The 25,797-nt window shown below is 38.1% G+C and overlaps 3 protein-coding genes across 5 annotated transcripts in view; all 3 read right to left on the bottom strand.

Moving 5' to 3' along the window:
* LOC108269491 (kelch-like protein 29) overlaps positions 1–11,668 on the bottom strand; it is a 101,181-nt gene extending 89,513 nt beyond the window's left edge. For 2 of the 3 annotated variants that reach the window (XR_001813472.3, XM_017475416.3), the window contains exons 1-2: positions 11,419–11,668; positions 8,588–8,657 (exon numbers count right to left, since the gene is read on the bottom strand). The gene's annotated coding sequence lies outside the window, so the exon portion shown is untranslated. The remainder of the gene's footprint in view (positions 1–8,587; positions 8,658–11,418) is intronic. The other variant, XM_017475418.3, reaches the window with a different exon arrangement.
* A 1,127-nt stretch (positions 11,669–12,795) lies between these two features.
* On the bottom strand, positions 12,796–15,895 carry LOC108269670 (tribbles homolog 2). The gene is made up of 3 exons (XM_017475632.3): positions 15,684–15,895; positions 14,301–14,593; positions 12,796–14,089 (listed from the first exon to the last, which is right to left on the bottom strand). The coding sequence occupies exons 1-3, from the start codon at positions 15,822–15,824 to the stop codon at positions 13,654–13,656; spliced, it is 870 nt and encodes a 289-aa protein (XP_017331121.1). The 5' UTR covers positions 15,825–15,895; the 3' UTR covers positions 12,796–13,653.
* Positions 15,896–17,111: 1,216 nt separating this feature from the next.
* napba (N-ethylmaleimide-sensitive factor attachment protein, beta a) lies at positions 17,112–25,642 on the bottom strand. Its single transcript, XM_017477036.3, has 11 exons — positions 25,426–25,642; positions 24,934–25,013; positions 24,728–24,844; positions 23,267–23,313; positions 23,078–23,155; positions 19,522–19,577; positions 18,506–18,590; positions 18,314–18,418; positions 18,085–18,153; positions 17,926–17,976; positions 17,112–17,833 (listed from the first exon to the last, which is right to left on the bottom strand). The coding sequence occupies exons 1-11, from the start codon at positions 25,521–25,523 to the stop codon at positions 17,732–17,734; spliced, it is 888 nt and encodes a 295-aa protein (XP_017332525.1). The 5' UTR covers positions 25,524–25,642; the 3' UTR covers positions 17,112–17,731.
* Between the last annotated feature and the right edge of the window lie 155 nt (positions 25,643–25,797).

A 25,797-nucleotide genomic window follows, 5' to 3' on the forward strand; every position in this document is an offset into this window, starting at 1 on the left:
TCCTAAATGCTCTAAATGTAAATATGAAACAGATCACTCATTTCAACTGATTTGCATTTGCAGCATGTCAAGCAGAAAAGGTTATTTTTAAATAGCACAACAAAGTACTTAATTACTTATCTATTTCCATATGCAAATCAGCTTTTCCAAGTGAAGAGCTTAAAAGTAAAAGCAGAATGTCTATAGAAGTTCTCAGAAACATGGTCTGTCTGTGAAGTTGCCAGTGTATCTGGCAAGTGTATTATTATACAGGACAGAGTCAATGCTGGAGATTTACATAGTACACCTCATGATTAATGCATGCCAGAGCCGTGCTCTCTGGCTGTAATCCGATCCGAGTGCTCATAAAATCTCTTTTTTACGCGCTACTGTGAGCGCAGGTCAGGATGAGTGTGTGGGGCAGCAGATGTACCGGCACCCCAGTCTGACACTGATCCACTCTGAGATGCTCACACCTGCGCACAGTTTCCGTCCCATGCATCAGAAACATGACACCTAGAAGATATATTTAAACTTTTGTGCTTCAAACTGTCTCTTGGTGCTTGACTTTATTGCAAAATATAATCAGGGGAAAGTGGTCCTACATCATGATGACCAGGGATGAAACAGGAATGGTAAACAATCAAGAAATCAGGTCATGTTTTTTTTTTCCTAACAGAACCTTAAAGCAAGAAACTAAGATGAAGCCACAGTTGTTGGGATCGACGCAGGTTAAACAGACAACGGTATTTTCAAAGATGGAAGAAAAAAAACAAATAGCTGAAGGCAAAGAGCTAAAGAATGCCACATTCGAGCAGTACCGCAGTTTGACGGGTCTGTCTGTGACTACACAGATCACACCAGTGAACTCGCACCTGGCAATTCTGATCAGTGGGAAACTTTTGAAATAGTGCCAATCTTGCAGCTGCCCTGTTGTAACCACTTAAGCACATAGAGAGTAATCACGAGAGACAAGCCCACAGCCCAGCTTCTGCAGTGCTGCCAAACTGGCTCCACAATGCTAGCATGCATGTCTCCTGCTTTTGATTTTTGATCTTAGGATAAAACATGTTAACGCTTATTAATTCACCCACCTGCTAATTCCAAGATAAGACAAATAGTATCATGTGAAGGCGGAAAGCATTAACGCATAATCTGTGTAACAGTATTAATATACATATCTGTCTTAAAATGATCCCCTAATCTCCTTTGTTTTAAATTTACCACGAAAGGAAACTCATGAATAAATAAATTGAAAACAAAAGGATATTTAAAAATATATAAATAAATAAATCCTACAGCATAGAACTTTTCGCAGGTAACAAATTATAGGGAAAAACTTGAAATCAATATAAAGATATTCTGACTAAATCACCTTCATCCTATGATGAAACCGTTCTATCCTGATGGGAGTGGTCTCTTGCAGAATCACACGCCCCTTTCCACAGGGCAACAGGACTCACTCAACAGTTAGATGAGAATGAAAATGGTGTAAATCATAAGCTACGGCCTTCGCAGTCACCAGTTCTCAACCTAATTGTACACCTATGAGAGACGTTTGACTGGTGTTTTAGACAGCGCTCTCCACCACTGGAACACCAGTTGAGGGAATATCTTTGGGAATAATGGTGTTCAACACCTCCAATGCAGTTCCAGAGATGTGTAGAATCTATGCCAAGGTATTGGTTGTGGATAAGATTCCATGCCAGAACAAAAAGTAATCACACTGGTGAAAAATGTGCAACGGAATACGTAAATATGTATGCATTGCAGAAAACATTACACATTGAAAAGCAAAACCTTCATTTCATTGCTCATCGCATTTCAGGGATCATCAGGAGATTGCTTTTTTTGATGAATTAACACGGACATCATGTCAGAAATGAATGTAATTCCCCGTTGTGTTGTGTTTCACTTTCATCAGTGTGTTGTAGTCGTGCTACACTGAAATACAATTATAGCTCTAAGGCATACTCATGGGCATGGTAGTAATCGGAGAAGGAGGGCTCACTGGCTCATCGTTCGTTCATTCTTACTGAATTGAACCATTAATCATCAAGGTTTAAAGAATTACTACGAAAACATTTATAAACTATGGAACCATGCATTATTTTTTCTTTCTTTCTTAATTTTCTCGTGATCTCGACATAACCAAAGATGTTTTCTCATGATCTCAACATAAAAAAAGTTGTTTTCTCGTGGGCTCGACATAACAAAATTTGCTTTCTCATGATCTTGAATAACAGAAAGCTGTTTTCTCGCGACGTCATTTTGTCACGTGAAAATCTCTGGCACTAGTGTTGCATGCACGTTGGTGTCTTCTCCATCACCATCATAAATTTAATAATTGCTCGCTGTATAGATCAACTTTATATCTGCATTAAGAAAGAGGGGTGTCCCCTTCTCATGTGTCGGAAACTAATGTGTAAGCTGTCAATCACTGACCGACATAGAGCTGTTTCAGCTGCGGTGAGACCCTGATCAAAGTAAAAATGAGTTTGTTCATCCATAATGCTGAGGGACTGCACTAAGCTTGTGCTGCTTTCAGAACAATAAAAACAACTTCTGTTATGTCAAGATCATGAGAAATTTAAATCGTGATCACGAAAAAACAAGAAAGAAAGAAAATAATAATACATGCCCTCTTAGGGCTTCCGTAATAAATTGTTCATAAATAAAACTGTTAATCAGGCTGCACAGACGCTGTTGCATTGGCATCAGCTGTTAGCTAAAAGATATGCTCTTGTTAAGATTTTGTTGCATAATAAAGTTATTTTATTCTCATAACACTTCTGTAATACCGAGCAATCCCAAGTCAGGAATGCTTGAACTGTGCCCAAACTCCAAACTGTCCTATTAAATAGTCTATTACTATGAAATTGCTGTCATTGCCATTTAGGCATACTAGTAGCTGACAATAACATTTATCAGACAGGGCGAATGCAGTGAAATGCAGTGGAATATGGGTTAAGGATCTCTATGGCCTGTATGACTTTCACCAGAAATTTTGTCTCCCAGCCTAGCAATTTAGATGTGAACCACTGATCACAGCGCTAACGTGCAGAAATAAAACTGCATGAAATATGCATTTCTCTACAAGTACAGCTATGCTCAATTATACAGAAATATCAAACATATGTATGTATGACAAACACACTGGAGTCTGATTCGAGAACGCAGTGATCCAAATTACAGAGCTGAAAACAAACCTCAAGCACAGACATGCATCAGCACGTTTGAGGACGCTCCGAAAGGTGCTGAACTGTCGGATTTTACACATCCAACACCGGATGGCTGTAAAGTGGTTAGTGCAGAGCTGAAGCCTGAGATGACAATTTGGAAAGGTTTTTAATTAATTGACGAGGCATACAGATGGTTCAAATAACCGAATGCTTCCCGAATGAGAGATCTTTACTTTTGCACTGCGTCACACGACGAGCGTACAGCCCTAATCAGTTCAACTTACAGATTAAACGATCATACACAATCGTTAACCATACCAGTGTAGCGTCGTGTTAATGATGTAGACGACATCACAAAATCCAGGTTGTCTGAAATTAAACAACAAACACAAACACAGCAGGCACAAGTTTCAGAAAACCGTATTGTGATCCACCTATCCTACTGAACAAAGCCAGCATATCAGGACGCTCTGGTGTTTTTCTCATGTCCCTCTTCAATTTTGAAACCTGAAAGAACAGAAACCGAAGAGAGAAAATGTCTATTCAATTTAGAAAGGTTTCTATCCGACTTCCAGCCATCAAATGAAATGAAATAAAAACCCCAAGGTGCTGGTGACATACAACCCTGCTGTGACTGCTGTATGTGTAAAACACAGTTGGCTAATTTAATACAACGATGCAGCCAAGCCATCAATAGCCAGACAGTCAACTATATAAGCACGAACATGAAAAGATGTAATGTAATCAGCTTCCTGACAAACAGAACCAGTCATCAGTGAAGACTGAAGGAGACATTTACAACAGGGGATCTAATGGGAGCAGAAGCATCAGCGGAGCTATAAGAACAGTAAAACATGTGAATTTGCATTTCATTTACATATATTACTATGTAATTCAGGTCCTGATTGCATTAACAGTGTGTGCTGTCCATAAAAATCTAATAATTCAACCAACCCAATCAATCAGTTCAACCATGGCTGAAATCTGTTCGCACCTCATTAGTCAACATCTTTCTTGTTGTACAGTATGTGAGTAGACAGATGTTGCTAAAGTAAGGGATTTGATTTGCTGCACAACATCAGGTCTGTGTCTGGAAGTTTAAAAGTCAAGTTTAAAATAGAAGCTCAAAATTACAAGCATGTCACAATGTCACAGGTTTTACAGAGTCCTAAAGGAAAACTGCAGCCTGAAACACATTAAATATGTTTACACTGAAAAATTTGTAAACAGATAGTGGTTGTGTGGCATGCTGATGACACAGGGTGACATTGTTAATGCAGTTTCCATTACATTTAAAAAGTAATTATTTGTACCATTACTTTGTTTATCAAGTCTATTCAAGAATACTTTTTTGTGTGGTCAAAACCCTGTTTTTCTAGTGTTTCACAGATAGACAACTTAAATATTGTTATATCAGACCATCAAACCACACTCCTTGTCCTGTGATCATAAAATCCCCATTAAGTGCCTTGAAACGAGTAGCAGAATTCCATGTCTTGACGTAATTTCCACTGAAACAGGAAGTCAGGGTGGGACATATATCGAATGGCTCCTCCCTTTTTTTTAAACAGCCAATAGTCTTTATCTTACCTCACAGCCCAGGCTAAGTCGTACTTGACAGTTAATACCACGGACAAATGCTTGTCACAAAGCTGTGATCGGTCACAAATACCTCCTTCTTCAAAGTGAATGAATTTGAGCCATTACCTTCTAAACGAACTTGCCTGTGCAGTTGAATAAAACTGAATAAAATGCACGTGTTCAGACAGCCAGAGACAAATTTACGACCCATGCTTACTGATATTATTTCTCTCGCTCAACAACGCTGTCTTCGACAAGGTGATTTTTACAGTGCAGGGGGTGGGTCACTTCAGATTCTAGGGAGCATTTGATTGGACAGAAAATCTGATGAGAATTCTAAATGCGAATTTTGTCATCGTTTTGGACCACACTATCTTATAGAGAACCATCTTATAGAGAACCTTAAGGCTAACATACTGTATTCATAGTAAAATCCACAAAACTTCGATTTTGATCTCATGGGGACTCAAAGCCTGTTAATTTTAACTGACCTCCCTCTTGAGTCAATTCTTTCCTGCGCTCCTGTTATTGTCATATAAAATTCAAGGTTCTTCATAGAACTGTAATGTAAAGCCAAACTGGAAAAATCTTTATCTGAAACTGAAGATATGTACATGTGACTGCTGTGTAATATCCCCAGCTAACTTGCCATGTTTCAGACATGTCCAAAATTAAGATACAGAAGATAAGATACAAAAATCTATAAATCATGGCAACCTCTGATCTCATACGTTGACAAGAATCCATCTACAGTATATTTATATCATAAATTGATGCACAGGATGTACTTCCTTTCCACTTGCATATTACACCTTAGTCAATAACCAGCTGAGGGCTGAGGTTGGTTTCGTTCCTTATTTTCCATCTCTTTATTATTTATTCCTTATTATTTCCTTTAAATTATTTTATTATTTTGTAAAATTGCCTAGCACAGTTTAACATCTTGAACAAGTCTTGATTATTGCTGAAAAAACGGGGACATCTACATTTATGCCTAATATTTACATATTCTTGTCTCACATGCCGAATAAATATATATATATATATATATATATATATATATATATATATATATATATATATATATATATATATATATATATATATATATATATAAGCCTCCAGACTCTCCATGAAAACTGGTAAAAGTTCTTAAGGAGGACAAGTCGAAATGGAAACCCCCTCGGGGCAGTCTGGTGTGATACGGGTAATGCAAACAGGGATAAACAACAGAAGAGCAACTGTAGATGTCACTATAGAAAAATACATCATCAGAGGAGGAAAGTGCATGACTACAGTGTGTCAACAAGTCCTTGGCACAGATCCTTGATCAAGTGTAACAACATGCTTCAGAGCCCCATGACTTATATATGGGAATATAACAAACATCCTGAAACATATCTGCACTCATAACATATTCTTCAAAGTAAATGTATGTAAGTTTACTGTAGCGAATCTGAACCACTGTCACTGAAAGACAGATATTCAGCAAAAGCTTTTTTTGGGCCGCGATGTGAATTTTTGTGCTGACGTGAAGAGAAAACAGCATCTTAGTCTTGTTATGAATCGAGTTAGCTCTGGCTGTCTTCAGAAAAGCCACTTTCTCAAGCTGTGAACTTGGCCCACTTTTACAGGAGCCTCAATAACATTAGCAAAAGCAATTAACCTTTAGCCCACAGCTGTACAGTTAGAGTGGTGCAAAAATTCCCTCTGCTCATTTTGATCTGACACGTCATGACAGAAACAACTCCGAGAAAAGTATGTGATTAGACACGGAACAGAAAAACTGTACTTCTGTAATACTTTACTTTACTTGCATATTATACAACATGTGACATTCAGGTGTGATTTCATATTCACCCACCATATGCACTGAAATACCTAATAATTACACAATCACATAGAAATGGACTATAAATGAGAAATACTGCCAGCCATGGCAGGTGTACAAGGTTATCAAGGTTATTCTGAACATTTACTTTGTAATTTACTTGACTTCAGTCAGCTGACAAGTTCACTTTGAGAACTAAACCAATATGAAATGACCTACACTGCCAGTCACACCTTTTTGAAAACCCTACATTTTAACATTTTTGTTTTAATGACATCATGTTAAATAATCTAATATTTTGAAAAAGTATCCAGCCATACACTGATCAGCCACAACATTAAAACCACCTGCCTAATATTGTGTTGGTCCTGTTTGCGCCACCAAAACAGCTCAGGAGATGCTCTGACCCGGTCGTCTAGTCATCATAATTTGGCCCTTGTCAAAGTCGTTTAGATCCTTACACGTGCCCATTTTTCATGCCTCCAACATAATGTTGAGACCTTACTGTTCACTTGCTGCCTAATATATCCCACCCGTTGACAGGTGCCATTATAGCGAGATAATCAATGTTATTCACTTCACCTGTCAGTAGTTTTAATGTTATGGATGATCAGTGCAAGTAAATCAAAAAAATGTTTATTATTAAATGAGAAATTGAGAAATGGTAGAAATTGGTATTTTATCTGAACAATCTAAATCTAATCTAATTAGGCACGTGTAGCACATGCCATATACAGTATTTATGCTTTACAGTTAATACTAGGGTCTTTTGATCCTGAGAGGGAAATGAACTCTGGTTCTGGTTTGTGTTTTGCATGAAGAATATAGAAAAGTGCTGATTTCTTTACAATCATTTGTGTGTGATATTCCAATATCTCTGCTTTCAGACCTCTCTCAAGAGCTGACATTTTTTTTCTTTCCTTTGGTGACTAACCATCTATCCATCCATTTTCTGTACCCACAGAGGTTCATGGGGCGTCTGAAGCCTATCCCAGGGGACTCGGGCAAGGCACAAGGCAAGGGATATCCTGGATGAGGTGCTAACCCATCGCAGTGCACAATCACACACACACTCACAAACCCATTCATACACTACAGACAATTTAGAGATGCCAATCAGCCTACAACGCAGGTCTTTGGACTGGGGGAGGAAACCAGAGTACCTGGAGGAAACCCAAAAGTGCTAACCGCTAAGCCACCATTCCCCCCTAGCTACTAATAGGTTTTTGCATTTTAGTGTCTGAGAAACAATGAAAAACCACACCTTTTTTTCATTCCTGTAAAATTTTTGTGTCACTCGGTTTTCTTGTGACGCATGCTAGGCACTCTAGTGGCCAAACATTAATGGACATAAACCTGATAGCAATATAAAAGTGTAAATTCTGCCAAAAAACTGAGGTAAAACAGAATACTCCATATCATATTAAACTCTGGTTTTATGCAGGAATTCTCCCTTAAAATGATCTATCTTCACTCACTGTGTAAAGTAAATGCAGTGCTTTACCCTGTGCACTTTAGCCCAAAAACAGATATTTATTGCAAACAGATATTTATTCCCTTTCCTTGAATTTTCCCTGTAATCTGCATCTTTACACCTAGACACATGGCGATTAAGCTGTCTTGAGCTAAGAGGCAAAGGAGCAGGCACCCCTACTTGTGAGACAGCAGCACAGCAGGGATCCCAGCACGATATTTCTCAGACTCGACACAGGCAAACGGCCCGGCTCACATCAGCCCAGTCAGATACACCATCCAGCTTTCAAACTATAAAGTCTACCCTGTGACCTGAGCTGTCAAACACATAGAGATAGCCAGAAAAAGCTCAAACACAGCCATTTTCAAACTGACTTCAAAGCATTTGAACACACCGAAGATGATCCCCTGTTCATTCGGCAGTACAGCCCAAGCATGCTTTTATCAGAAAAGGATCAGATCATCAAAAAATTCTGATTGACATTTTGGAAACAGACAAATGTGTAGATAAATTCCTATTAAATAATACAAAGTCGCTTACCGCACAGTGTCTCTGATGGATGCACATTACAGTCAGCAGTGGTATTTTCCACCAAAGCAAACAGCTCCTGCTGAAGACAAATTAGAGACATATTTGTTTGATTCATAACGTGTTCAATTCTTCAGATGAACAAAACATTTTTTTTCCTGATAGGAAAAGAAAAACTAACCCAAGCGTTAGTTTATATTTTTTATATAAAAATTTATAACAAACTACAACTATTAAGAGATTTCTTTTTATTTATCTATTTATTTATTTATTTTAGAAATTGCAAGTATATTCCCAAAATTAAGAAAAAATATGCAGCAAGCCAATTCCAATTTTGCTTCACAACTGCAATTCAATATCTTGAAATACTTTTTAACCTAAAAGCAAACTAGCTTAAACTATTAACTACTTGGAGTGTCGTAGAGACTCGATATAGTAAATAAGAATACTGCAAAAATCATGATCCTGCTCTCCTAAATAAAGCCATGAGGTCTTGAACTCTTCCAGTCACAGCCTGGTTTAGACATGCAGTGCTATGAGAAAAGCAGTGAAGGCACAGCCTCCGCTCTTTGCGCTGTTTTCAGGCATGAACTATTCATAGACGGGACATCCATTAGATGGAGAAGAACCTGCAGATCCGACAACACTTACTGAACCCTTAAGGCTTTTCTGTCCGTATCAGCAAAGGCATTACCCAATTAAGGCTCTTTTTGTGCTGAAGGGCTGTCAACAAGCTTTTAATCATTTCCGTCTTTTTCTCTAAAGCCACCAAGGACATGATGGTAAACTCTATCATTTAAAGCCGGGTATTCATCAACAAAATATAGAAGGCAGCCAAGAAGCTGCCTCTGAATACAGCCTATTAAAATAATGTACACAAAACCAAGGCTTTTTAATATCAGGAGGTGGTTTATCTCTGGAAAATGTATCAGATCTTCCAAAGCTGCTTAGAATGTACTGACACAGTGGATGTCTTTAAAAATGTCTTTTATGTCATTTTCAGCTCCATACTCAGCACACAAACAAAAGCAGACAGATGGCGTGGTGTGGTGTGGTGCTGTTCCTGCTATTCTATCTCATGAGGTGTCTGTTAAAACCCAGTATTATAAGAAGATGGATGTGAATATTCATGCTGGAGGTCTGGCTCACCTGTCAGGCAGCAGAATCACAGGATAATGTAATGCATAAAGCAGAATATGCATTATTTATTATTTAAATAGTTACACTTATGTATTTGTATCAATTAAAATTCAAGGGTTTCAGTGTGGACAAAGATGGACCCAGGCAACATTTCATTTTAATTTGAAATAACTGAAATAATAATACAATTCAAAGCAGAAGTGTGCCAAATATGAATGAAACGCACCATGTTTGATTTTGCACTAAAACCGTATTGAGCAAAGTGACTGCTGACTAAATAATTAGGTTATTGTAATGACACATCAATTTATACACATGTCTGATTGATATATTTAATGGTATGCTGTTTTTATGATATGGCTCTCTGTTTCCTAATGTTGCAACGATAAGCTACATGTGAACAACTACAGAGCATAAATACTGCTCTGTAACAATATTAATGGAAATTATCTTCGATCTAAGAGTCACTTTTTAAAGTAACTGCGATCAAATGCTGCACCTGATTTGAGGCAAGAAAAAAAAAATTGTGTGTTCATTGTGATTGATTGAATATAAAACCTGACATGCAAGCCAACTTGTAAAGAATTGAGAAAATACAGCATCATTATTTAGGTACACTCAATTGCCAATAATACAGATCTAGTTAAGTTAACATAGCCTACATTAGTGGTTGTGAATATCACAAAATTAATGTTAGGTCAATCAGAAAACTGTTCTACAGCTTAAAGTGCCACCTTACATTACAAAATGTACATAACAATGAATTAAGAGAACACTGATCACTCCAAGAGCTGTGAACTGTGAAGTAGTGGGGCGTTTTGTTTTTTTTCTTTCTCCACTTCACAGATGACTTCACTAACATTCCAACATAGGTCCTTTATCAATAATTCATCATTGCATTACCAGCACATTCATTTGCAGGTAAAGCAAAACAAATCACTCAAGAGAAATCAATACATCCTGCACCCCATCAACTATGAAACCAGCGGCTGGGCGCAATTAGGTAAATACACAGTGAACACTAAGAGAAACAATGTGCTGAGGGGTGGGCTGAGTGCACACATGAACACTTATACTGTTATTGCACAGAAGAATGTGTTCACCTCTGACTTCTCATTGATTTTGCTGTAATTGTATACAATCAAATGTGAACTGATTGATACATAGACACCAAATGTATACATAAAACATGAGCTTTATACTCTTCAGGTCCTCATTTCCCCTTCATTTTATGTTGGATAAACACTGGACATTACAACCTCAGGTCTGTATTATTACTGACAACCCAAGTTTTAGAGAGGTCCCCTACAATCCTGATCTGGAAGAGTGACAACATACTTTTTAACCCTTGTTATATGAAAATAACTGACAGGTGCCACCTTCAATCCTGTTGCAATGACAGCATCAAAAGTTGCTGATCCGATTTATAAGCAATCCGAGTCAGAGCACTGCTTCAGTATTGTCCATAAAGTAAACTATTGGCACCCTCATGCATGCATGTTGCAAAAGTTTATGCAGGACTGAGGTTGCTGTGAAGTCGGTCAGTGAATCAGTGGGACAGCATCGTCCACTGTGCGAGTTTTAAGCTTTTAAGCTCTTTTAATCACAGCTTAGTGCATAGTGCAGTACGAAACAGGCTGGTCAGTATAACAGTACCGTTATGCCATAATAAACCCCTCTCACCCGCTCCCATGCGCTCTTACCTTCTTAAATGGCACTCCAATTGGCGTTCTTGTGATTGCACGGATGTTTAATTGGAACGCTCTCACTGACACACTCCTCGCTTTTGTGTCATTGTGCCATAAATCGGTGTTGTTGCCGACAGCTTCCGGTTGCAATAGAGCAGTAGGTGTTACCGCTAGAAAAGCACCCGTGTCTGTTCGCTTGTGTCACGAAAGGTGCGAGAAGCGTGCGACTCGAAGCCGATGCCCCGCGCGCCTCTCCGCTCGCTGCTTCTCTGGGTGAGTGGGCGGGGTGAGAGTGGGGTCACGTGAGGCACTGCTCCATGGTTCCGCCTCTTTTAGAGAACTCATGCATCTCTAAGCATTTCAGAGAAGTCGCACAGCGCCGCCTAGAGGAGTTATATAGAACCTTTGCGAAATTATGCTGAATTTGGTGCTTTGTTCCGAGACAGGCCAACGGTGTAAATATGCCCGAGGACATGCCATTTAAAAAGTGTCCCCACACACAGGACAAACACACAGAGACATATAGCTTAGCATACAGTCTATTAAGCAATCTATCTATCTATCTATCTATCTATCTATCTATCTGTCTGTTTGTCTATCTATCTATATATTTTTCTCTGCACATGCAAAGAAATGCTGTAGCGCGAAGATGACTTCAAAATAACAATTATAACCAAGTTTGTACTAAAAAAAATTGCCTAAAACTTTGTGTGTGTGTGTGTGCGTGTGTGTGTGTGCGTGCGTGTGTGTGTGTGTGTGTGTGTGTGTCCATCCATCCATCCATTTTCTGCAGTGCTTATCCTACACAGGGTCGGGGCAGGGGACACCCTAGACAGGGTGCCAACCCATCGCAGGGCAAAATCGTACATACAGTCACACACCATGGACAATTTGGAAATGCGAATCAGCCTACAATGCATGTCTTTTGACTGAGGGAGGAAACTCGAGTACCTGGAGGAAACCCCCGAAGCACAGGGAGAACATGCAAACTCAGTTTGCAGACCAAACCATTTTATAAAATAGGGGGAATATGAACTTATCTGAAGACTTGCAAACGATGCATTGGCCTACATATGTTACAAGAATATACTTATTTCAGTCCTTTTTATTATTCATGCCAATTGACTACAAAATCCTCCTGGGATACCACCCCGTCTGGGGCTAATCTGGTTACCCCCATTCCCCATGACAACTAGGCTGTCAACATATTACAGTAACAAGCACTTATTTTAAAGAAGTCATGGCAGTCATTGAATTTCTATTTAAGTTCCCAGTTAGCAAAGCCAGGCAGATATGTACAGTTTTTGTGTACTACTAAAGACAACAAAGGTATATCTTTATTAAAGTACTTTATTTTATTCTCAAAGCATGATTGCCACCTTGTGGCCATAGTGCTATTCAGATTATGTTGTAAAATAGAGAAATTTACTACTTTATTAAGATATCATTTTATTAGACTTATTAATGCCTTTGTTGGTAGGCACTTACTGACTCTAGCCCATCTGTTAATGCACAGTGTGACGATTCCATTGAACCTCACCCATCGATGGAAAGGGACCACCATAGGGACTAACATATATTAGGATGGGTGACCATTCTCAGTCTTGCAGTAACACTGTTTTTTTATTTATTTATTTTTTAGGGACAGGGGGGGCACTTCAATGGTGCCAATGGGTTTAGAATAGTCCACCAACCAAAAACATCAAGCTTGTGAACAAATGGCTGGAGAATATTTAATATGTGCTGCAAAGAAAATTGGATTAACTATATAGCACCACCAAGGTAGGTGTGTCTAATAAAGTGGCTAGTGAAATGTATACAATATGTAAAATATAACCCCAGCAACACTGCTGCAGCTGATACACTCATATCAGTTCAACACATGTCACTGTCACTGCGGTACTGAGAATAATACACCAGACAAATAAAATCTGGTGAGCATTCCTGTGGTAGTTTCTTTACATTGATAGAACAGTATCTGGTAAATTGTGTATAATAGCAGATAATCTATAGTCAGTAAATGTACCTAGAAAGTGACATATATGGTACATGTATCTGATAAAATGGCCAATTAATGTACATAAAAATGTAGCTAAAAATTGCATTTTAAATCACCTAAATTATGTATTAAGAAGACATGTATACAAGGGTCTTCACTATAGGCCAAATAAGGCAGTTCCTAATGTGCATGTATCATCTGTGTAGATGTATAGCCACTTCCAGTGATTGAGATCAGGTTTTCCTAATTTGCTATAAAGATGGAACTTTTTGATCTTCATCTTTGTAGAACATCTTCCTCCACATATACTGTGAGTAGCTGGTAGAGGAAAACCAAGGATGGGACAAAATTTCCTCTGCAGTTAGCCTCTCTGAAGGGTCTAGTCGAAGGATGCTACATATGAGACACCTGACTTTAGGTGAGAGAAGCTCTGGAAGAATAAATTTGCACTTCTGGATTTTACTGTACAGACCGTTGAGTTTTGTGTGTGAGAAAGGATAACATCCAAGCAGAATAGTATACAATATAACTCCAAGTGCCCATACATTTGATGCTTTTCCTGAGTATGAGCTCTCTGGCTGTAGGCTCTCTGGACTGATATAGACTGGACAGCTGTGCTTGCCTGATACAGTATCATCCTTTTCTATCATATATATGTCTTTAAGGGTGCACAGTGCCAACTGGGTTCTACATTTAAAAAAAGGGAATAATTAACAATTACACAAATACATAAAAGCAACAGACAACACATATGCATAATTAATGCAAGTTAATACAAAAATTTAAAGATTTCAATAACCTTGGTAATTTTTTTTTTACTTGAACAAGATCAAACACTTTTTATATATACTTATGTTTTTACACTCCTCTCTATTGCAAAGAAGAAAAGAAGTCTCACCGCTCTTCATTTTTAAATGCAAAATGCTTCATTTTCAGACTATGCAGAACCACACCGTTATTGTGACAATGTGCTACAGCAGAGACTATCTGATGAAAGAGCCTCAGAGCTTCATCTTCACACAAGCCTTTTGAGGACTGAACATATCTGTACACGTTACCGTACGTATGTTCAAAGAAGACGTAAGCTGTAGAGTGTCCAAGGATGATTTCAAATGGATGGTGTAGGTTGGGCTGAACAGGAAGATGAGAGTACACAGCCAGGGACTGGGCATATCTACTAATGGGAAAAACCTACAAAAAATACCAAACAAATAAAATAAAAAGCAGGAAAGATAGAAAAAAAGACAGAAAGTAAGAAAGAAAGATATAATTTCATAATTGTGAACACTGCATTATTGCATGATCTGATGATTTATTTTTTATTTGGAAGTTTTAATGCCATCATTGCAGTATGACCAGTTGGATTGTGCCAGCTTCCTAAAACAATCACTACTATGAATGTAAATGTAAATCATCCACTCTATAGACTGTGTAGTGTGTAACTGTGTTGGAATATTGTCTGATGTTGGATTACTATGCTAGAAAAAAAAAAAAAAACAGTAGAAACCATCATAGAAATTTTAATGGTTTCCACTATAAAAATGCCATTACAAGACATCAGCTAACCATTAAAACCATTACCATTAACATTACTGGTTCTTAATGGTATCCACTAAACATAATGTGCCACCAATATAAGGCAACAAATTACCAGTAGAGACCCACAGGGACCATAATAATTTCCATTAAACCAGTACAATGGAGGGCAATGGTAGCTCAGTGGTTACGACATTGGCCTACTGATTGAAAGGTTGTGAGTTCAAATCTTAGCACCACAAAGCTGTCACCGCTGGGTCCTTGAGCAAAATGTAAGTCACTCTGAATAAGGATATCAACCAAATGCTATAAATGCAACCATTAAAACTATTACAAATTCTATACAGTCCATAAGTAATTGGACAGGAGCCCTATTTTTGTGGCTTTGAAATCTATGCGTACTGAATATAAAATGAAAACGGGTTCAAAATGTCAGTGTTAATTCAAAGATATTTTCATTCTGGATGAACCACAGTCTACACAGCCACCTCATTTTAATTAATACTGCCATTTAAATTCATCATTAAACATGCATGTGGGAAAAACCTGAGTATAACTCAAGAACCTTGCAGCTGAAAAATGTCACCAAAAAATAAATAAATAAATAAAAATAAAGAAAAGAAAAAGAAAGAAAGAAAGAAAGAAAGAAAGCAGCATGTAATTTTTGGGTATTGAGCTTTGCATACTGTAACACAGCAGTAGATTACACTGGCCATATGGGTGTATGATAATCAGCTCAGCTCACCTTACAGAGCAGATGTTTGCCGCTGTGCAGGTTGACAGCTTTAAACACGTTTTCCGCGACTTCTTCATGCAACACATTTTCACCAACCCTGATATCATGTGAACCACGGGACGCTTTCGTGGAAGCAAAACTCGAAAGCATTTCGTTTGATCAGTAATGAAACGCACTGAACTCGGAAGCTAGTGAGTGCTCTTGCAGGAGGAGAAGTCGTTAAACCGCCCGTGGAACGTTAATATTAAAAGTAAATACATATGCGGTTTTCTAAAAACAACAACAAAACCCCAACAGCCTGGAAAACGAATAAGCTACTGTACGGTGTAGGCCAACTGTAATTTAAGTACATAATTCTTTACATAATAAAGTCAACGACACTTTATATATTCAGTAGGCTATTTATTAGTTTGCGCAGAATAAATATAGCATTTATTATAAGTTTCAGTGCGTTGGTAAGATGCCACAATAATGCTATTTAGCCTACTAGTGGCATTTAAAGGATTCAAAATGAATTAGACACAGCATGCTTCATGACATGAGGTATAATTACTGTCACACTGAACAATATAAAATAGTAGTATTACTTTAAAAAATATATATTAAACAATAAGTCCTGACTGACAATTGGGGAAGTTTAAAAATAAAAATAAAATTGCCAAAAATGCAGGCAGGGCTGATCAAACTGGTAGACCTTCTTCACCAACTGGTAAATAATTTCATTAATAAATGTTTGAGGTTTTCTAAATAACTTACTGCTGTCCATGCTGGAAAAACAACAACAACAACAATAGAAACCATTCAAATTTTTGGAATGGTTTCCACTACAAACCATACAATGTTAACCATTAAACCCATTACCAAATGATTTCCATTATGTAGTAGGACATATTAAGGATGTGGATCCTTAATGGTATCCACTAGACATAGACATGCCACCAATAGAAGGCAACAAATTACAAGTAAAGACCCACAGGGACCATTAGTTTCCATTAAAACCAATACAATTCCCTTCATAACTTTTAAAACCATTACAAACTATATGAGCGTTTCTATTGTTTTTTTGTCCAGCAGTTATTACATTGTCTTAATCATTACTTGTCTACAATGTATCATTAGCTGGTTAGAAGTAGTAATTCAGAGACTGTTTCCTCTCTAGCAGCACGCACCAATGGGCAAAGATCATCCATCAGTTTGAGCAGCTCAGCCTGTGTCTTGGCAGCTGGTAGTTGGTCAGACTAAGCTGGATTTTTCAGCAGGAGTGTCCAAATCACCCTCAGATTAAGGCTGATACAATTCCTCTTAATGCCAGGTGAAAAGCAGGACAACTACACACAGGAATTCTACATTATATATACAATAATAAAAAGTAATTCAGCATCTGATATAGATGATTTAACATGGGGAAGTTTAACATCAACACCAGGACACAAGAAAAACATTTTATGATGCGTCTTATATTTATGAGCAACACAGTGACACAATGATATGTAACATGTAGGTCTTCTTAGGTCATCTACAAATGTCAATATTCCAACATAAGGGTAACTAAACAGCTTAAACATAAATAAGAGCAATACAGATTTAATCTGAAATAAATCTTACATAGCCATGATTTCAAAATAAAGTGCACAAGCATGAGATCACATCCTGAAATCTGAACATTTATCATGCAAGACAATGCCAGCGACAACATTACAATGAATACACAGAACATACAGAAACACATTTATTCTCTGGTCTTTTTTTTTTCCATGCCACACACCGACACTGAGTGAAACTGTCAAATAATGAATGTGGCTAAGCTGCATCATCTCTGCACTAAAGGGATAAAAGACAACACTAGTCATTAAATAGAATAATGTTTTAATACTGACACAGTATGTGACTCTAGTGTCCTGAATGCTAGTCTTATTATACAAACCATCCACCTTTGAACTAAAAGACTGGCATCGGGGCACATACTGGAGCTAGCATCACTACAGAAGTGTTCAACCAGATTGTCACAATAAAACATAAAAATGAGCAGGGAAGTGTGCCGTGGTGTTACTGCCGATTCACTTTAGGTCACCGGCATCTCCCTGGATCGTCTTCTTGATGCGGAGTAACATGGTGGTCTGCCACTGGTCCAGACGGGAGATTGAGTCAAATTCTTTCACCTGAAAGAGTGTCAGAAAGCACTCAACATAAACAGATCTTGAATTGCAAACTTCTTTTAATTACAGACTTCCAGACTTAAAGTCAAACTTACAGCCTCAGTGAATGCCTCGTTGTTTTGCTCTTCATGTGCTTCCAGTAGTTTCTGTACAGAAGAATTTGCAGTTCAAAGACTACACACATCTCAGCATTGCTTGCCATTTTAAATGTAAAAAATCTGTAATGTTTTCAATGAGTTATCTTTCTTACTTACTTTCAAAAGCTTACATTCTCTTGAGTCTGAGAATGCTGGAAACATGCTCTCATACTTCTCTATGGCCAGCTATGAAAATACATGGAAATTCATGATGTTAAAAGTAATCCACTATATAAGTCATGAAGCACAAATCATCTTTTGTTGCAATATAAACTAGCGAGGGATATAATTTGAGAATAACCAGCTAACAAATGATCATAGAACAAACTAAAGCTGTTGCACTAACCTTTGCATTTAATTCATCCACAATGAAGTGGCACAGTGAAGCCTTCCAGAAGTACTCCTTTGCGTTGTACTTTAGAAGTGGATTATCCATTGTACTAGTTGCAACCTGGTGAGAGGGGAAATATTGCACTCTGCAGGGATATATTTAATACGAGATTAAAGTTCATAAACTGTGTAAACCTGGCACACAAACCTGCTCAAAGATTTCAATGGCTTTTGGATATTGTTCCAGCTGTGCACAGTAAAAGCCAACCTTCAGGAGACATTTGTTGGCAGAGCTGAAAGAAAAAAAAAGCACAAATGAAATTTTCCATTGCACAATTAAATGTCCATACATCCACCCATCCATCTTCTATACCGCTTATAGCTTAGGGAGACTGAAGTCTATCCCATGGGACTCGGGGCACAAGGCAGGGGACACCCTGGATGGGGTGCCAACCCATCACAGGGAACAATCGTGCGCACACATACACCCATTCACACACTGTGGACAATTTGGAAATGCCAATCAGCCTACAACGCATTTCTTTGGATTGGGGGAGGACATCAGAGTACCTGGGGAAACCCCTGAGGCATGGGCATAGTTAAATATCTTGGTGTCAAATTAAGATTTAGGATTAACATCTTAACTACGAAACCACTCACACCTTGGACTGGTACAATAACACTCTGTAACCGAGCACAGGGAGTCTGACTAGTTGTGGGTAATACATGCTTCATCATATCTTTGTTATCATTTGATTTGGGTAGTTATTTTTGTGCTACAGCATGTTCAGGCAATATAGTCAACTGGAAACTGAGGGTTGAGTTTATTCATTTTGTCAGGAGATATTTTGTAATGTTTTGTAAACCAACAACAGATTACAAAACACCTCATGTACCTCCAAAGACAACTAATAATTCTTTAAAGTAGGCAAAATATTAAGAAAGGCCAAAGATGAAATATAAAGAGAGGCAAATCAATACTAAATGACAGTTAGTGTGTGTGAAATAAGAAAGAGAAATAACCCTGCATTTTCATAGCTTCCTTTTCCTACAGTTGATACGGGTGAATATGGAGATTACTTCCCATTCTGAAATCCTATCAAGCTGTTCGGTCAGCCAAATAATCTGTAGGGAGCTATTAATATGCTAAACCTCTACACAATGCTCCTTAGAGTGAAATGAAATCTCACATACGTTGTAGTATTTTATAAGTAAATGAAATACCTTTTAGATTCCTCTCCTTTATAATAGTCAGCTGCCTGCTCATAATGGGCCATTGCCTGCAACAAAAAGGACAAGGACCATTTGTGTGCTAAAGGTATCAGTTTGGCAGGGGTGCATCTGAATCAGCCATACTGAGCTGTATAACCGTGAAGTTTTAGCATACATCAAGTTTTGGTTTATTAAGAGAAGAACTATGAATGGAGTTGGACTGCTCATCTTAAAGTAGGGTAAAATTTCTTTTATCTTTTTTTTTCCATCTTAAATTTCAGTAAAACTGGTAGACATGACTAAACTCCACTATGAAGCCATATTGTTGGATGAAGGATCCTTTTGTTTCTGACTACCAAGGTGGTTTCCTTAGTGGAGTTTTCTACGACTTTTTAATAGCAAAGTCATCACTTTGTGACCGTGACCTCAAAAGTGTAGCCCATACATCATGTTCGATCTCTTCCCGTTATCATCCTGTAAAGGAGTTAAGAAAGTGGATTCAAAGACACTGAGTGCATAATCAACTGATTTTTGCTAATCTTCTTATTTATAAAATGTGAACCATCAGAGAGAGTGTACTGAGGCACACTAGCTGACAGTAGTTGTAATATTTTATTTATTATTAACTGACTGTGTTGCTGAAGAGGACACATGGCTTATTGGTTGTGTAATTTGTTGAAACTTTCCCAACTTCTTGTGTATTTCAGGGCAGGATAGTAAGCTAGTTATGAAACCAATGGGGCCGGTGAGAGTGTTTCCCATTTTAGACCAACAAGACTTAAAACGACTTTTGTTTTTGCCTAAACGTACTGCTACACCTTATGCTATGCATACCAGGTTTGATGCAAGAGGTACACAAACACAATTGGTTTGTAACCATAAGATGGATATTTCTAAGTTCCAATTGCAGTGGAGCAATTTCTTTGCTTCCAATTAAATGGTCCTTCCCCTTGGGTGAGCTTTAGCACCCAAGGTTTTCACAAAATACAGTGGTGCTTGAAAGGTTGTGAACCCGTTACAATTTCTGCATAAATATGCCTAAAACATAATAAAATTATCTAATAATAAATCCTAAAAGTAGATAAAGAGAACCAAATTAAACAAATGAGACAAAAATATAATACTTGGTCATTTATTTATTACAGAAAATGTTAGAATATTACATATCTGTGAGTGGCAAATGTATGTGAACCTTGGCTATCAGTATCTGGTTTGACCCCGTTGTGAAGCAATAACTGCAACTAAAGGTTTCTGGTAACTGTTGATCAGTCCTTTACCTCGGCTTGGACGAAATTTAGCCCAACAGCTTCAACCTGGGATGTTGGTGGGCTTCCTCAATGAACTACTTGCTTCAGGTCCTTCCACAACATTTCTGTTGGATTAAGATGAGGACTTTGACCTGACAAATCCAAAACATTAACTTTATTCTTCTTTAACCATTCTTTGGTAGAACAACTTGTGTGTTTAGGATCGTTGCCTTGCTGCATGGCACACTTTCTCTTGAGATATAGTTCATGGACCGATGTCCAGACATTTTACTTTAGAATTCTCTGATGCATTTCAGAATTCATTGTTTCATTGATGATGGCAAGTCATCCTGGGGCAAAACAGGCCCAAACCATGATACTACCACTAGCATGCAGTGTTTTCCTTTCTTCAAACATACTGTAGCCCTTCTGATTTAAACCAAAAAATTTATTTTGGACTCATCTATCCACAAAACATTTTTCCAATAGCCTTCTGAGTTGTCCATGTGAGCTTAGCAAACTGAAAAGGGGCAGAAATGTTGTTTTTGGAGAGCAGGGGCTTTCTCCTTGCAATCCTGCCATGCACACCATTTTTGATTAGTGTTCTCCTGATGCTGGACTCATGAACGTTAACATTAGCCAATGTGAGAGAGACCTTTAGTTGCTTAGATGCTACCCTGGCTCCTTTATGACCTCGCAGACTATTACACGTCTTGCTCTTGGAGTGATCTTTGTTGGTTGATCACTCCTGGGAAGGGTAATAATGGTCTTGAATTTCCGTCATTTGTACACATTTGTACAATTTGTACATTTGTACAATAAGTGACCAAGTATAATATTTTTGTCTCATTTGTTTAATTGGGATCCCTTGGTCTACTTTTAGAACTTGTGTGAAAATCTCATGTTTTGGGTCATATTAATTTAGATATACAGAAAGTTTTAAAGGGTTCACAAACTTTCAAGCACCACTGTATGTGAGAGTTACTGTAGAGCCCCTGAAACACTGGGGTCTGTGGATGGTGTGTGGATAGTCCCACCAAGTAACAAGCCAAACAGAGCTCCCGATCTCACATATGGAAGCTCTAGGTTTTAAAATCAATTGCATAAAGAGACGATTGGCACCTATGCAGTCATGTGACACCTACATAGTTCATAGACATGAAGTTTTACTGGCAGACTTGCAGACCTATCATAAATACAGTCAGAAAATTACAAGTGGCCACACAACACCCAAACAGGTATGTAGACTTCTCTCATGAATGTTGACAGCAGCGAGCATTGGCAAGGCTGGGAATTCTGCACCTCAATCCATTTCAATGTTTGCTGAATGTTCAATCAAATAGCAAAAGCATGTGTCCTCCATTAAGTCATTCTGTTTTTATAATTTTTTATTTTGCTTTGTGTTTTTTTGACAACACCAACACCCTTCAGCCAAGTGTATGCTATCTAATATCAAAGGACAGTCGTTGACCTTAAAATGCAACTGGACAATGATGTTTCATGCCCAATATTTACAAAGGTAACAATGGTCAGTCCCTCCAGGATTTTATGAGTTTGCGATCTCAGAAATTAATGTAAAATCAAGCAAACTCTGCAATACTCAGAGGAGCTTGCAATGTTTAAAAATTACCACAGATTTTCAGCAGATTTGGGACAAGATGTGTCATGTGACATCACAACGTGCATTCAGCCAAAGCCTTTGATTTATGTTCGTTGAACAAGAGAGCAGCTAAAAGGTCTCATCTACCAACAAACAAATAACCAAACTGATTCATTTTAAAACATCTCATTTTAATATATTTTGATACGGACCCCCTGCAATTACACCACTGACCACTAGGGGTCCGCAGAAAGACTGCAATAGACGGTAGAATACATAGTGTAAGTTTATAGTAAGTCATTTACTCTTATTTACTATAGTATTTACTCTCTGAAGCGCGTTTTCGGAGCAGAAGTAACGCAGTGAGTAAATGTACCGCAACTAATTAGAACAACGAATTGATAATGAGATTCGTTGAGAAAGATTTTCATAAACAATTATTATCGATTTTATCGATTAGTTGTTGCAACTCTAAAAGATATTGAAAAAACTTTATTAGCATTGCATTTATAGTTTAATTAAGACTGAGCGAAGATGTGCATTTTAATTTAAGAACATAATTTTAAGGTAATTAAAGCTTCTCTTGTTCTCTGGATTGATTGTGGGTCTCAAGCTAGTTAAGCGAGCTTATTACAGCTATGGATTCATTTGAATGATGCATAATGTAGAGCTCCCTCTTTTAAAAGGCTGCACTGATCAGAAATTTGCAATTAAATCTTACCTTTTCGATATCCACCAGCTCAGACTCGTATATTTCCGCAATAGTCATGTGGTGTTTGGCTGCAATTGTAAATCGACCCTGTGAAAGAAGGATAACACTGATAGAAAGCACAATTATGGAAAAAAAAGACGAAGTTCTATGTGATATCTGGACAAGACAGAGCTCAACATTTAAGCGTGCTGATCTTACCATGTCCGTATATATGTCGATGGCTGCATTTAAGCAGTTTATAGCCTCTGTTTGATGCATTGGGAAAGAATAGGTGAAGTTGTTAGTGGAGAGTTAAAGGCATGTAATAGCAAAGAGACATAATAAGGTAACAATTTAACTGTGCTTTAACTTAACTTTTGTTCTGTCCGTCATAGACCAAAGGTTCTCAACCTTTTGTAACTAAAGGCCCCCCCAAGCCTCCCCTATCTTGTGGTACGTGGCATGCCCACAACACCGCCCCAAATATTGGAGGAGACCAGGTATAATGATTATCTATTATATAAAATCTATCTATATATAGCCTCATCTATAATCTAGATAGATTTTTTTTGCTTTTGTGTTTTTGTACTTATTTTAAATTACTTTTCATAACTTTAGTGATTTTTAAAATAACTTTTATAAAACTATATAACGGATAGGTTTGGAGCATGAATTATCAAAAATGTTTCTGAACACTATAACACCTTTGAACAAGAGAACTAGGCTGTAATAACGTGGACTATTTTACACGTAAAACATGTTGCATTCCATTCGTCTTACATTCTAAAAACATTCACATATGAATTATGTAAACTGGGACAAAGGGCGCGCCTTTTAGCCATGACATCAGTGGGATGAGTGGGACACCTGCGCGTGCTTTGTTTTACATTCACGTCTGTGTCAGCTGCCATGCAATCAATGGGATGTGCTGTTCCGGCTCTCAGCCACTCACTGAACGGAGCAGACGCAGAGAGAGGTGTGAGTGCAGAAGGAAAGTAAGACCTCGCACTTGCAGGACAGTACTGGCGACATTTGGAAAGTTGCTAAGGTTTGTCCAAAAAGTCGCTAGATTTGACGCTAGGAGCTTTTTTGCAAAAAAGTCGCTAAAGGGGTCTGAAAAGTCGCTAAGTTGGCAACACTGGTCTGCACTGACAGCTAGATAAGATGGGGAGAGCTCCGCCTCTCCCCAGCAAAAAGAAAACACAGAGGGGGAGGGAACGTGGGGTTTTTCATTTATGCATATTCTATTTGAAAAGCAATCAAATACACCGAGTACCCAAATGATGCCCTGTATGGTTATTTTTTTCTTTCATAAAAATAATCTGCGCCCCCCTTCCGATCTTTCCGTGCCCCCTGGGTTGAGAACCACTGTCCTAGACTACACTGGGAATTTAAGTTTGATTTGTACTAGCCTACACAACTAAACAGTTTAGTAGTCTAGACATTTCCTCTGTAGATTTCATCTCTGATTGTGTTGGAATGTGATTTGATTGATAAGGTAAGAATGACAAGTGAATGACAGTGATGGCTTCCAGAATCGAGATGATCTAAATCTGTCTTTTGGAAATAATGCATCTCCATGTATATTTTCCCTTATATACCACCTCAAACATGCCCAACCAACCAGTTAATGCACTGATCATTTTGTCGCAGACAGTTCATTGTGTACAGTGTTTTCACCTTGGGGATCCGCCTTCTTGAACGCATTTCCAGCATCAACAAAGCTGGTGGCAGCATCCAGTTTGTTCTGCATTTGCATATGAAGTTTTGCAGCCTGGCAGAAAGCACTGCCTGCAGCTGGATAACAGAAGCGTTACAATAATCAGGACAAAGATCGTGAAAATAAAGGAATTGTGATATATGCATAGATTTAGGGTTGTCATTACCACTCCAGTTCTTTGCCATTTTAAACATGTTGGCAGCTCTTGCATACATCTCACACGCTTCCTCTACCTTGTGGTTTCCTCTGCAACAACATGATTGTGTATATTCATTCATCTGAACTTCATCCTTTACATCATCAGGTTGACTGTGCAGTATCTAGCCCATGTATACTGTTTTATATATATACATATATATATATATATATATATATATATATATATATATATATATATATATATATATATATTATAGATGTCAGATATTTGTAAGACAGACATGGCTATATGACATTGACAAGAAGACGCATGGATGAGCAGAATTATTATTATTATTATTATTGTAAGACAGCAACACATTTAGCAACACAAGCATTCGGAATGGGATCATGACCACTTCCTGCTGTGTCAATGACCAATGAATGTCATAACATAGGAACCATCATGGAAATAACATTACTAGCATCACTGCTAGCTTGTTCACGACATCACCCTCACCCGAACATCCCTCCAAGAAACGAACCGGACGACTTGACTTTTTTGTCCGCGTCAGCCATCAGCTGGATAGCCTCTTTTTCTTTGCCCGAGGTATCCATGCTTGTAATTTTAATGTATCTTCGTGGAAGAAATTATGGGTTGTGTTTTCGCAGATGAAGCTGATGGAAAATGATGTGATGTGACGATGCCCTCCTCCTCCTCCTCCGCCCCCGCCCCCGTGTGCTGCTGATGAGAAAGCAGCAGTACAGCACCACCCCTGCAGGCTGGGTTGCCAGGTCTTGGAGAGTTAAGTGGTTTGTAGGCTTTCAAAACTCGAATGTTTTTATTTCTTCTTCTAAACGAATTCTACTTTTCTAATACATTAAGCCATTT

This window comes from Ictalurus punctatus, chromosome 9 (assembly GCF_001660625.3).
Source record: "Ictalurus punctatus breed USDA103 chromosome 9, Coco_2.0, whole genome shotgun sequence".
Taxonomy (NCBI): domain Eukaryota; kingdom Metazoa; phylum Chordata; class Actinopteri; order Siluriformes; family Ictaluridae; genus Ictalurus; species Ictalurus punctatus.